General features: G+C 41.2%; 1 protein-coding gene across 2 annotated transcripts in view; it reads right to left on the bottom strand.

The window, feature by feature from the left end:
* Nucleotides 1-4276: 4276 nt before the first annotated feature.
* Nucleotides 4277-14846, bottom strand: part of LOC106577034 (disintegrin and metalloproteinase domain-containing protein 12) — a 158452-nt gene continuing 147882 nt past the window's right edge. Inside the window, exons 21-23 of one of the 2 annotated variants that reach the window (XM_014154703.2) lie at nt 11350-11598; nt 5454-5623; nt 4277-5331 (exon numbers count right to left, since the gene is read on the bottom strand). In XM_014154703.2, the coding sequence (XP_014010178.2) occupies nt 5277-5331; nt 5454-5623; nt 11350-11598 (474 nt within the window). In that variant the 3' untranslated portion in view covers nt 4277-5276. The remainder of the gene's footprint in view (nt 5332-5453; nt 5624-11349; nt 11599-14846) is intronic. The other variant, XM_014154704.2, reaches the window with a different exon arrangement.

Genomic DNA, 14846 nt, shown 5'->3' with positions numbered 1-14846 from the left:
CTCAAGAATTTTTTTTTTCAAAAGCATTTTTACTCTTTCCTATATTGTATAATAGTCGTGAAGACAACACAATGAAATAACACATGGAATCACGTTGTAACCAAAAAAGTGTTAAACAAATCAAAATATATTTTATATTTGAAATTCTTCAAAGTAGCCACCCTTTGACTTGATGACAGCTTTGCACACTCTTGGCATTCTCTCAAACAGCTTCACCTGGAATGCTTTTCCAACAGTTTTGAAGGAGTTCCCATATATGCTGAGCACTTGTGGAGGCCAGGTCATCTGATGCAGCACAATCACAATCACCTTACACAGCCAGGAGGTGTGTTTTGGGTCATTGTCCTGTTGAAAAACAAATGATAGTCCCACTAAGCGCAAACCAGATGACATGGCGTATCGCTGCAGAAATCTGTGGTAGCCATGCTGGTTAAGACGCACAAATATCATACCCCCCCACACAAAAATGATAACCTCCCCTGTTATTGTAATGGGGGTATGATATTTGTGCGTCTGTAACTTTCTCACTCATTATTATTCATGATTCATTCAGGACTATCCATAATCATGGTAGCAACCACATTAATATAGAAGTGTTTAGAAGCATATTCTATTCTTATTTACAATAAAAATGACAATACATTATTTACCATTCATTTCTATTGGGCACAAAATGATCTGAAACACAACCAAAACAAACTACAAACTTGTTGGATGCATTTGCTGAGTCACAAGCCTGATGTAGTCATTGCGTGTTATGAATATGTCCCCAACCACTAAACTTTTTACGACTTTAATACACATGTACTGTAAGTGAATATGTCCCAATACTTTTGGTCTCCTAAAATGGGGGGGACTATGTAGAAAAAGTGCTGTAATTTCTAAATGGTTTAAACAATATGGATGAAAATACCCTCAAATTAAATCTTACAGTCTGCACTGAAACCTCATAGTCATTATATCATTTCAAATCCAAAGTGCTGGAGTACAGAGCCAAAACAACAAAAAATGTGCCACTGTCCCAATACTTTTGGAGCTCACTGTGTCTGATTAAACATCATCCTGCAAGAGGGAGTCAGAGATTTCACATTGCTGTGCAAATTAGTCATGTATTATTATTTGTAACAAAATGTTTAGTGTTAAGTCGTCTGCCTACATTCACCTGTACAGTCAGCAAAATAAGTGCAAATATATCAAATGAACAGCATAAGAGAAACCTCATTTGACTCTGCAATCTCAATGTTCAAGTACTCCAACTGCCCCAAAATCCCAGCTTTTTAGGAGTTTAATAAAACACACGTTTTATTGAACAGGAGAAACCATCACTTTATTTAGGTTCTAACTGCTCTTGTAAAAAATAAAGCATAAAAGAAAAGAAACATGATTGCTGACAGATACTATATTTACACTAACTGTACAATGGCTATTCATTTGAAAATGTAATAGTTATACCCCAAAAAATACAGTACATTTGTAAAAAGCAACTTTTACACAGATGAACAGACCTGAAGATCTTCCAAAACTGACAAACGCTGACATCAGACAGCAGTATATCTACATCTGTAAAACTGTAACACATACAGTGCTTACTAAAAGTGTAAATGCAACTATGCAATGAACTTCTGATGCAAGTCCAATGTAAGTAGCACATTCCACAATATTGAGCGACAAGACGTACATTGCATATGCATACACACACATATGCATCCATTTAACTAAAGCACATCAGTACTTTGGTGATGACCCACTACATTGCAGACCAGGTTTGATATTTTGTTTTACACCTACAATAATGCAACCACATGTGTCCCTGTTTTACTGCTGTCCTGACTGCTTTTACGTGTAAAAGTTCCCTCCTGTTGAAACAGTCTTATGAGTAGTTATGAGAGTGAGGTCATAACTGCATATGGAAAGCATATCTCACACGCACGCCCCCCCGTGCCATGCCAGAGAACTGAGCAGTATGAGGAACACTCTTACTAGGCATTCATCAAAGCTATGTTTAATTAAACATATTGTGACCAAGACATTATGCACCCAGTCTCTACTTTCATTTGGACATTTTAATGTACTGGAAATCTAAAAGTCCACAAATTGTTGGTCGAGTTTAAAGGGACAAAAACTCAACACTCAATACAGGTATTGGAAGTATGTCCTGTAATAGACTGTAATATTTCAATGGACAAATTAAACTTAATGGGAGTCTTGAAAACTTCAAAAATAGATTTTCATGCCAATGTGTGACACCAAGCTCCAATATCAAATGAATAGTGATAAATATGTCAAGTACTGGGAATTACCTCATAAACCAAACCACTTGGCCATACTTTTGTCTGAGTGAACTTTGAAAATACAGAAATGAATAAAACATCAGACACCATCTAGGTTGGGTTTGGACTGTTCACAACACTGAAGTCATCCTGACACTACAGCATCAAGTGAGTTAAGATAGTTCATGTAGCACGCTCCTCCACAAGCCCTGTTATATTGCATTATTTGGTGTTGCTGTAATTCTCTGAAACCTGGCAGTGTCAGGTCATATCACACTCCAAGCTCCGCTGGGAGCCTTACGTATTGCACAACTGCCAGCAAATACTCCAAGCTGTGTGTAAGAGAGTTGATTATTTAGTAAAGTGGTGAATACACCATATCCTTCAAGTTTGTGGTCCTAACATGAACTAATAAGGGTATGTAAGAGCCCAACACCATTTGTCAATTAGTAAATGTGTTCAAGTTTGCCAGTGGAGAAAAATTACAAGGTTAGATATACTGTTCTTTGGGGTAGTTCTGTAATTGGGTCCAATACCCTGCCAATTAAAATATTAAGGTGTACAGTTGAAGTCAGAAGTTTACATACACTTTGGTTGGAGTCATTAAAACTCGGTTAACAAACTATAGTTTTGGCAAGTCGGTTAGGACATCTACTTTGTGCATGACACAAGTCATTTTTACGACAATTGTTTACAGACAGATTATTTCACTTATAATTCACTGTATCACAATTCCAGTGGGTCAGAAGTTTACATACACTAAGTTGACTGTGCCTTTAAACAGCTTGGAAAATTCCAGAAAATGATGCCATGGCTTTAGAAGCTTCTGATAGGCTAATTGACATCATTTGAGTCAATTGGAGGTGTACCTGTGGATGTATTTCAAGGCCTACCTTCAAACTCAGTGCCTCTTTGCTTGACATCATGGGAAAATCAAAATAAATCAGCCAAGACCTCCACAAGTCTGGTTCATCCTTGGGAGCAATTTCCAAACGCCTGAAGGTACCACGTTCATCTGTACAAACAATAGTACGCAAGTATAAACACCATGGGATCACACAGCCGTCATACCACTCAGGAAGGAGACGTGTTCTTTCTCCTAGAGATGAACGTACTTTGGTGTGAAAAGTGCAAATCAATCCCAGAACAACAGCAAAGGACCCTGTAAAGATGCTGGAGGAAACAGGTACAAAATTATCTATATCCACAGTAAAACAAGTCCTATATCGACATAACCTGAAAGGCCGCTCAGGAAGGAAGAAGCCACAGCTCCTAAACCGCCCTAAAAAAAGCCAGACTACGGTTTGCAACTGTACATGGGGACAAAGATCGTACTTTTTGGAGAAATGTCCTCTGGTCTGATGAAACAAAAATAGAACTGTTTGGCCATAATGACCATTGTTATGTTTGGAGGAAAAGGGGGGATGCTTGCAAGCCGAAGAACACCATCCCAACCGTGAAGCACGGGGGTGGCAACATCATGTTGTGGGGGTGCTTTGCTGCAGGAGGGACTGGTGCACTTCACAAAATAGTTGGCATCATGAGGAAAGAAAATTATGTGGATATATTGAAGCAACATCTCAAGACATCAGTCAGGAAGTTAAAGCATGTCCATTTGAAAGAAGTCTTAAATCTGATTAGGTCTTTATTTCAACCTCTGTGGGGCCTCTCTGGTTTTATCTGCATCAGAAGATGATTCAGCTGCCATCTACAAGAGGTGATCTTATTCTCTGATCTTATTCTTCCAAATGGACAATGACCCCAAGCATACTTCCAAAGTTGAGGCGAAATGGCTAAAGGACAACAAAGTCAATGTATTGGAGTGGCCACCTCAATCTGATAGAACATTTGTGGGCAGAACTGAAAAAGCGTGTGCGAGCAAGGGGCCTACAAACCTGACTCAGTAACACCAGTTCTGTCAGGAGGAATGGGACAAAATTCATCCAATTTATTGTGGGAAGCTTGTGGAAGGCTACCCGAAACGTTTGACCCAAATTAAACAATTTAAAGGCAATGCTACCAAATACTAATTGAGTGTATGTAAACTTCTGACCCACTGGGAATGTGATGAAAGAAATAAAAGCTGAATCAAATCATTCTCTCTACTATTATTCTGACATTTCACATTCTTAAAATAAAGTGGTGATCCTAACTGACCCAAGACAGGGAATTTTTATGAGGATTAAATGTCAGGAATTGTGAAAAACTGAGTTTAAATGTATTTGGCTAAAGTGTATGTAAACTTCTGACTTCAACTGTATATGAATAAAGATCATGTATGAATACAAAGATCACGTAACAGTCAATTCTCAAGTACGTGTCCATTCTGAACAATTCCCTTGCTTTTGCACTGAATTGGATTAGTCGAAACACACCTCAATTGATACGTCCAACATGTCAGTCAACACCGTTTCTGATTATGAAGTGAGTGGACGCCTTTGAATGTAAAAGCAGTTCTTATTAATGATAAACTGAACAAAAATTCCCAGTCCCTAACACTGCTGCTTAGTGAGTTACAAGTTACTCTCAGTGTTCCATGCAGTGCTCTGTTTCCCTTTAACTTTAACCCAATCTGTGTTTCTCTATTCAATTATTCTAGGAACTTCACAGGATAAAAATAAAATACCTTTTTCAGTATGACTCGCCTTAACTGTATATATAAAAACATACCCTCCATTATATGGCAATCTGGTCTTCTGATTTTGCTGGGGGTAAAAAAAAAGAATCACCAACAGCGATGCAAGTCTCAATATGCTACTGTCAATAGGGTCTACCAGAGTGCACTGTGCACACAGTAATAATAAATATAGACATTAAATAGTTCATTTGTACCTGAGCAAGGACAACAAAAGCAGAGGTACAGCACCAAGGTTTGAAGTCAGTCTCCTTTCCCTAAAACTCTGAGACACTTTCAAAGTTGCAAAGGTCTGATATTCTTGTAGTGCAAATATGGGTCTCCATCCATAGAGCGCTCCACTTTTCCATTCCCTCAGATCTTCTTTGAGATCAGCGGTCAAAATTATGAGTCTTTGGCAGTCTCAGGGGTTGTGTGGGTGCAGGTCTGAAAAGTGAAAAAAGCACAAGTGAATGCAATGCAGAGCAAAGATTACTTTAAAAAAAAAAGAACATCCACTCCTCATAAACCTATAAACTTTGTGCCAGCCAGGCCACCGTAGCACAGACCTGTTCAGTTGTGGATTGGTGAGCAGGGGTCTGGGTACGGTGGGGATGGGGATAGGGATGGGTCCAGGGAGGCGAACCCCCACCACCGAGGTGCTGCGTCCTACCCGAGCCCTCCTTCCCAGAGGGTCTGCAGGCAGGGGCTTCTGGGGTGGACTGGGTTTCTCACAGTCCTAGGAACAATAAACCAGAAGTTGAAGAGTAGTGTTGGTACTGAAACCTCACTAGAGGGCACTGTGTTATAGTGTGTAACCAACATAAGGTAGGCTCTGTACAATGCAGGTCTGTAGCCACCACTGTAGCAGTTCTCTCTGGAAGTTTAACTAAACGATGTGTCATCATGTGTTACTAATCTAAAACAGGGAGGGGAGGGCGAGGTAATGACAAACATCTGCTAGCAGCATCCCAGCTGCTCTGTACAGTTTGTAGGGAGGGAAGGGAGAAACCTTGAGCAATACTCACAAATAAGTGCCAAGTTTCAGCAAACACCAAATGCAAAGCATTTAGAGAACTGAATGAAGTGTGAAAACATTCATCCATGTTGTTGTGAAATCACCGAAATCACTGTCACATATTAAGAGTGGAAAGTGTGTCCTAAACTAAATGAGTTTGTAGGGACTTCCAGCTCTGTAATGTTTTATGTGTCAGTGTCAGCAACTGCTTGAAGGTGATTTATACCGACAATGCTTGAAATGTTTTGTTCCACTGATGTGAAATAATATTGTTCCATTATGTGAGTGGTTTGAACATGGCTGCGGTAGGCAAAGTAGTGGGGTTATAGTAGCACCTGAAGACAAGACAGCAGTGTTGTGTTCGAGACTACCTAAAGCGAGACAGATTCAAAACCAAGACAGGAGCAAATCGAGTCAAGACCAAGACCGGAGGGAGGCGAGACTGAGTCAAAACCGAGACCGGAGGGAGGCGAGACTGAGTCAAAACCGAGACCGGAAGGGGGACAAGGGGTCCGAGACTGAGTCAAGACCGAGACCAGAAAAAGTCCAATTCAAGACAATGATTGTAATTTTGTCAAATCGTCACTGTAATAAGAGTTCACAATGCTCAGTATATCTGTGTTCATATTTTAGAAGAACATATGGATTCTTACGACATTCGGAATGGTGAAGAAATGCATACTGAGGGAAAATGGAGCCACTACAAATTATTACTAACCCAAACACAGTGGGAAACAATGAGGGCCTTCTACACCTTCAGAGAAGGGCTAAGGAGTTATTAAATAATAATAATAATAATAATAATAATATATTATTTTCAATGATGTTCTGATTTAATCTCTTCAATTTTTGTTGGAAAGGACAGGGTTAGCACTGAAGAGAGAAAAAAATATCCAATCAGGATTTTTTCTTTGGTTGTCCCTGGGGAGATAAATCTAGCTAGCTAAATCAGCCATTGGCTAGGTCATCAGAAGCTAGACAGAAGGCATCTGCCATTCAACCAAAGATTTTTTATAACTCAACCAATATAGACTACAGCCCGTCGTTTCAAATGGGAACAAATGAGTCATAGTGGGCAGAACGAGCAAGGAGGTGGGCAGAGCCAAGCACGAGCTAGCGAGATCCTGTTGACGCGTTGTAGTAGATATTTGCATATTTCCTTTAGGGAACTCCTACTCTGTAAAGTTCCCGTGTGCAATAACGCAATTCGGCTTTGCACTCCTTCCAAACAATGCAATTTTTATTACTTTAGCAAAGGGTAAAGTCTACAAACCTTAGTCTACTCTGTTCATAACAGATTCTAGTTTGGGAACAGAAAACTGTACTGAGATTGTTAATGAGAATATTAGCAGAATGTCAGCCAAAATCCATCTTGTTTCATCTTCTCCCACTGCCTGACACTTGGCTTCCTCTCACTATCATGTTTGGTAGTGGAAACGCCAAGCGGATGCTTCACATTTATACATCCGTGAAATATCTGTCTCGTTGTTCTGTGATTCAACTGTATTAGGACATCATTTTGGAGTGACAGTGGAATCAACCAATCACATTTTGACTTGTAAAGGGTGGCACAGTTTTTACAAAAACGTGTGGAAACTTCTGCCTTCTCAAAGGCCACCAGGTCACTGCAGCAGGTGTTATCAAAGAGGATGTTTTTGCTAATTTGTTAGCTTCTCCCTTTTCAAGAATAACTTTCAACAAAAAGTTAAGATTCAAATTATCATCATCTGGTAAGTGGAACTGTGTTTTTTATTGGAACTCGTATGCTGTTGTTAGCCATCTCTTTGAAAATAACTTGTGTGTGAGGCTACTCCGTTGTAGTCGATCAAGCTCTTAGACCGGATATGACTGCCCTCACAAAAACACATTAGAGTCTACAGCACTAGTGTTAATGTATTGTACCTTAAACCACATCTAAAGACTCTTGTATTAGGACAAACAGCAGAAACCACTTCATGTGAAACAGCGGTCTGTTTGCTTCAATTTGCCTTTTCTCTAAACTCAGAGAATAATATCACCTCTTGTAGATGGCAGCTGAATCATCTTCTGATGCAGATAAAACCAGAGAGGCCCCACAGAGGTTGAAATAAAGACCTAATCAGATTTAAGACTTCTTTCCAGACTGGAGTTGCTCCCAGTAAGTAGAAGTTGCCTCTACTGACCCTGCATCAGATGCGTTTTAATCTCTCTGATAGTTAAGGGGTAGGGTAATCAGATCCTAGATCTGTTGTTAAATGCATCTTATACATTGAGTGTTGTGTGTCTGCATCTCTGTGGTGGATATATGGAGAATGAATCCTACTCAGCAGGGGTAGTTCTGGATCAGATACTCCACGACAGGAGTCTATGTAGAAAAGAGGTCACCATATGACATGATATGGACACCCACATTCAACACCAACTGTGCCCCTCAGCAGACCTAAGTCAAGATGTATCTTTTTGCCTGAAGTGTGAAACCTTATTTAGACCATGAGGACGACCCTTGGGTAGTCAAACAGCATAGCGGACATTTCGGTTGAGTGTACAAAACATTATGTTCTTTCCATGACATATAGTGAGGGAAAAAAGTATTTGATCCCCTGCTGATTTTCTACGTTTGCCCACTGACAAAGAAATGATTAGTCTGTAATTTTAATGGTAGGTTTATTTGAACAGTGAGAGACAGAATAACAACAAACAAATCCAGAAAAACACATGTCAAAAATGTTATAAATTGATTTGCATTTTAATGAGGGAAATAAGTATTTGACCCCCTCTCAATCAGAAATATTTCTGGCTCCCAGGTGTCTTTTATACAGGTAACGAGCTGAGATTAGGAGTACACTCTTAACGGGAGTGCTCCTAATCTCAGTTTGTTACCTGTATAAAAGACACCTGTCCACAGAAGCAATCAATCAATCAGATTCCAAACTCTCCACCATGGCCAAGACCAAAGAGCTCTCCAAGGATGTCAGGGACAAGATTGTAGACCTACACAAGGCTGGAATGGGCTACAAGACCATCGCCAAGCAGCTTGGTGAGAAGTTGACAACAGTTGATGCGATTATTCGCAAATGGAAGAAACACAAAAGAACTGTCATCTCCCTCGGCCTGGGGCTCCATGCAAGAGCTCACCTCGTGGAGTTGCAATGATCATGAGAACGGTGAGGAATCAGCCCAGAACTACACGGAAGGATCTTGTCAATGATCTCAAGGCAGCTGGGACCATAGTCACCAAGAAAACAATTGGTAACACACTACGCCGTGATGGACTGAAATCCTGCAGCGCCCGCAAGGTCCCCCTGCTCAAGAAAGCACATATACATGCCCGTCTGAAGTTTGCCAATGAACATCTGAATGATTCAGAGGACAACTGGGTGAAAGTGTTGTGGTCAGATGAGACCAAAAGGGAGCTCTTTGGCATCAACTCAACTCGCCGTGTTTGGAGGAGGAGGAATGCTGCCTATGACGCCAAGAACACCATCTCCACCGTCAAACATGGAGGTGGAAACATTATGCTTTGGGGGTGTTTTTCTGCTAAGGTGATAGGACAACTTCACCGCATCAAAGGGACAATGGATGGGGGCCATCTACCGTCAAATCTTGGGTGAGAACCTCCTTCCCTCAGCCAGGGCATTGAAAATGGGTCGTGGATGGGTATTCCAGCATGACAATGACCCAAAACACACGGCCAAGGCAACAAAGGAGTGGCTCAAGAAGAAGCACATTAAGGTCCTGGAGTGGCCTAGCCAGTCTCCAGACCTTAATCCCATAGAAAATCTGTGGAGGGAGCTGAAGGTTCAACTTGCCAAACGTCAGCCTCGAAACCTTAATGACTTGGAGAAGATCTGCAAAGAGGAGTGGGACAAAATCCCTCCTGAGATGTGTGCAAACCTGGTGGCCAACTACAAGAAACGTCTGACCTCTGTGATTGCCAACAAGGGTTTTGCCACCAAGTACTAAGTCATGTTTTGCAGAGGGGTCAAATACTTATTTCCCTCATTAAAATGCAAATCCAATTATAACATTTTAGTCATGTGTTTTTCTGGATTCTTTTGTTGTTATTCTGTCTCTCACTGTTCAAATAAACCTACCATTAAAATTATCGACTGATCATTTCTTTGTCAGTGGGCAAACGTACAAAATCAGCAGGGGGATCAAGTACTTTTTTCTGACCAGGTGAATCCAGTTGAAAGCTATGAGCCCTTATTGATGTCACTTCTATTAGTGTAAATGAAGGGGAGGAGACAGGTTAAAGAAGGATTTTTAAGACTTGAGACAATTGAGACAGGATTGTGTATGCGTGCCATTCAGAGGGTGAATGGTCAGGACAAAAGATGTAAGTGCCTTTGAACGGGGTATGGTAGATGCCAGGCATACCGGTTTGAGTGTGTCAAGAACTGCAACGGTGCTGGGTTTTTCACACTCAACAGTTTCCCGTGTGTATCAAGAATGGTCCACCACCCAAAGGACATCCAGCCAACTTGACACAACTGTGGGAAGCATTTGAGCCAACATGGGCCAGCATCACTTTCAACACCTTGTAGAGTCCATTCCTAGAAGAAATGAGGCTGTTCTGAGGGAAAAAGGGGGAGGGGGGTGCAACTCAATATTTGAAAGGTGTTCCTAATGTTTTGTACACAGTGTATACTGCTCATGAGTTTGAATTTCATCATTATTTCATGTTTTGTTAAAAAAAAAAAAGTACAAGAGAACCTGAGTGGCTTGGATGTACAGATACCATATTCGGATGTTTTTTCTCATTGGGGAACTGAACTGAGCTAGGCTGCTATGGAAACCAAAATATACACACACACACTCCATTCCCACATATGTGATCCATCAGTTGCCACACCTCAACAGAGAGTACCTCAGGAGAAGGATGCATTACATCTATATCTGTCTCTCTCCATCTCCTGCATGGTCTTTCCTTACTTCTGGGAGCAGTTATGTGGTTTATATACCAGAGAGAAAAGTAACATCTTAAAGTTAATGTCTGTTTTTACGTGCATCTGCTAGTGTACACTGTGCCTCATAAACCTGCGGACAACTGACACGGTGCTCCACACATACAGATCAGCTGCCTGCGTGAGCCCTGAGCAGACAGATGGACTTACATCCTCTATACACAGCCCCGCTGGCTCAGCACAAACCACGATGTATGGAGAACTGTAGGGCTGTTCCAATGGTTATAGCAACACACTATTTAGTATGTAACGTCCATAACTTATGCATTGTGTAGTAGTATGGGTATTGGGACCTAAGGCAGGTGTTATGAATAAGTGAGTGAAGACGTATTCCGATTGTCCTTTTGGAATATGTTCTTAGAATTTTATGGATTGTGGAAATTCATCAATCAACTTTTTACTATGTCGATCCGAGCTAGATCAATTTCCAAAGAAATCCCCAATAAGGGAAATCCATCTGTATTTGTATTCATGGTGTATAGCTGAACAGTTAGTACTAACCTGGTCCATTCTGTAGGGCTGCTGTCGGGGCAGGCTGTGGAAGGGCGGTGCCCGTGGTGGGGAGAGGGCGGTGTGGGCCGGCAGAGCCTTGTGGTGGGGTGGGACCGGTGGCAGGGGCTGCTGACCCACACTCAGGGAGACAGGCATGGGGTGGCTGATGTGGAGGGGCTGGTAGTGGGGCAGCCGCCGCAAGCTGTGGGAGTGGAAACTGTGTGGAGGGAGGAGAGGCTCCGAACTCAGGTGTGATGGCTGGGAATATGGAGGTAGAGAAGAGAGAGCTGTTAGTTTGGGCTACAGCTATTATGTTCTCCTCAGTCTGCTCCTCCTTGTCTCACCTCATTCAGAAATAAGAATGAATTGAACATGCTTGGAAGCTCTAACCCTGGCAATTGACCGGTAAACTCATGGGCACACTCGCAATGGCTGCCTGGTATTTCTATGGTATTTTGGAACGTTCTATCAACTAATGCTGGATTGCCATGGTACTGTAGAATGTTCATTCAAATGATTCTAACTGATGTGGCTCATGCAATGGAATTTATTTTTGGGGAATGTGAGTTGACTCAACAAATCACAGCACAGATTGAAGGGTACACTTCCTGCTTTTACTTCCTGGCATGGGTACACTCCAAATGGCTGCCAGTCTGCCCATTATGCCATCATTGACTATTCATTATTATTTCTATGGGTAAAACTATACCTACGTTCTCTGTCATAGAGATGATATTACTATGAATTAACAGGTGTCATAGGCAGTCAATAACAGAAAACATAGTTCATAAATTTAACACATTGAAATGGTCAACGACAGCACCAAATTGCCTGTCCAGAACAGCTGTTAGCCCTCCAGAATAAGCCTAATTGCACCTGAGATAGCTGGACTGACTGAACTGGCCTGGACTGCAGCTACGCCAGGCAACTTGCAGAGAGTCTGCTGGACATCTGGACAGTGGGAACCGTGACTGCCAGAACAAACAGTAAACAGCAGGAGTGGGACTACAGCAAACTGTTAGTTAGACACAGGTGAAGCAAACTGTTCAGATACAGTAGACAGATGGACTGAATACTGCTGAGGAGCCAGCCATGTTCACTATAAGATACTGGTATTGGAGACGGAACTGGGCTAAGCATCTTCCTTCCTGCCTAAGCCAGCTAACCTTTACCCTGAGCTCTGACCGCAATGATACACTCCAGCTGTTCTCCATGGGAATCGACTGGCTGTTTGAATGCACGCACACTTGCACACGCACGCACATCCCTCAATGCTTATCAATTCAAACACAAGTCCACCCCAATTTGCCTCCTACGCTTGAATCAATCAACTCTGTTCTCCTGTGTCCCTGTACACAAACACTTTTCATTTCAGACAGAACCCTATAATGATACTGCATCATGATTACCATTTCATTGAAATGGACCGCAGCATCTCAATTAAAGTTCCTTCAGCCTTCTGCCAGCAATACTGGCCTCATGAATATTTCTTCAAGGGAGAGCCGCTGAGACTAAATCAATTATCCGCTTAGCCGTCAACTTGTTTTGACAATAAGTCTGGAATTAATAGGTTCAGATAAGCATGGCAAGTCTCAGTCCAAGTTGATTCCTTGTTGTGGTGCTGTGGTTCTGATACAGTATGATTACATTAGAAATCCAATGGTGTGACAGTTTGTCAGCAATTGGTTTGTAATACTTCTTTGCTAACACACGTTTTAGTTTTCCCTCCATCCATATCCCAATCTTTTATACAATGCAGAGTGTACTCGTTACATCATCCATTGTGTAGGCCTGTGAGTGAACCATACTAATCAATTGATCATAAGGGAAGGTTGGGGGAAAAAAACCTGAGTGCGGAATCCAGCTCCCTTATTGGTCACGTACACAGTTTAGCAGATGTTATAGCGGGTCAGAGTATGTGACTGGTGCGAGATTCCCAAAGGCTGGAGCGGCGGCCTTCTCGCCCGCTCCAATTTCGCTCCAGTAGCGCTCACTTCAAGAGCTCAGGGCATGCCCGCCCCAGCATGCATCTGTAGTCTACTTGTGTGCTGCTATAGCCCCTTGCTTAAGCTGTCATAGAGTTCGCTAAATATTTTCATAAAGAAACTGATAAATCACACAGGTGCAAAATCAAGGTGACTTACAAAGATGAGGACCAAGAGTAAGAGAGGGAGTGTGGTGATGTAGTGTCCACAACTAAAGAATCATTGTGGAATCTGAAAATACACTTATCCCAAAAGCATGATAGTGTACTTACTACGTGCACATGCTAAAAGAAAGGTACCATCGCATGAGCCTGAAGTCAGACTGGCCAAACTCATGTTTCTAAAAATGAATTCAAAAGCACTATTGAATCATTTTTAGTTTAATTTTTATTTAATTCAAAGTAAGTCACAGCCTACATTCAATTTATAGACTTTAATACAATGAAATGTTGTTTAAATGCTGAGCGCTTTATGTCACTACCAGCCTATTGTGTCACACTCGCAAATGCTTCAATGTATTTCTTTGTAGGCTATAGCCTTGAAATAATTCAAATAATATAGCCTAAATAATTCATTTCCATTCCTTCTGTCTGGCTCCTGACCTAAACTCAGCAAAAAAAGAACACTTTTCATTCAAGTCGATATGGTTTGGTTTCAATACCTAAAAAAATAATTGGTAGGCCCAGATAGTCAAAAAAATAGATGGCTGTTTGTTAAATTCTGATTTTAATGAATGAATCAAATTTGGCCTGTGAGCGCGGAGTGAATTTATCAGAGCGGTAGGAAAGACAGGGAAAGATTTCCAACTGCTCAACTCTGCTCTCATGTTCTGTAGCAGGTGTAGTGAATGCAGTGCTTTCAGAAAGTATTCATACCCCTTGACTTATTCCACATTTTGTTATGTTACAGCCTGAATTCAAAATGTATGAAATTACAATTTTTATTCTCACCCATCTACATGTACACACAATACCCCGTGATGACATAAACATGTTTGCTAATGTATTGATAACACCCCTGAGTCAATACTTTGTACCTTTGGCGGCGATTTAAAGTTAAGTCTTTCTGGAAATGTTTTTAAGAGCTTTCCACACCTGGATTGTGTATCATCTGCACATTATTATTTTCAAAATTATTCAAGCTCTGTCAAATTGGTTGATGATCATTGCTAGATAACCATTTTCAGGTCTTGCCATTGATTTTAAAGTAGATTTAAGTCAAAACTGTAACTGGGCCACTCAAGAACATTCACTGTCTTCTTGGTAAGCAACACCAGTGTAGATTTGGCCTTGTGTTTTAGGTTATTGTCCTGATGAAAGGTGAATTCATCTCCCAGTGTCTGGTAGAAAGCAGAGTGAAGCAGGTTTTCCTCTATGATTTTGTCTGTGCTTAGCTCCATGTTTCTTTTTTAAATACTACCCAGTCCTTAACAATTACAAGCATACCATAACATGATGCAGCCACCGCTATGCTTGAAAATATGTAGAGTGGTACTCAGTAATTTGTTTTATTGGACTTGCT

Source organism: Salmo salar, chromosome ssa18 (assembly GCF_905237065.1).
Source record: "Salmo salar chromosome ssa18, Ssal_v3.1, whole genome shotgun sequence".
NCBI classification, from domain to species: domain Eukaryota; kingdom Metazoa; phylum Chordata; class Actinopteri; order Salmoniformes; family Salmonidae; genus Salmo; species Salmo salar.
Note: the sequence above shows the minus strand (reverse complement) of the source record. Positions and strands in the feature narration are given on the sequence as shown.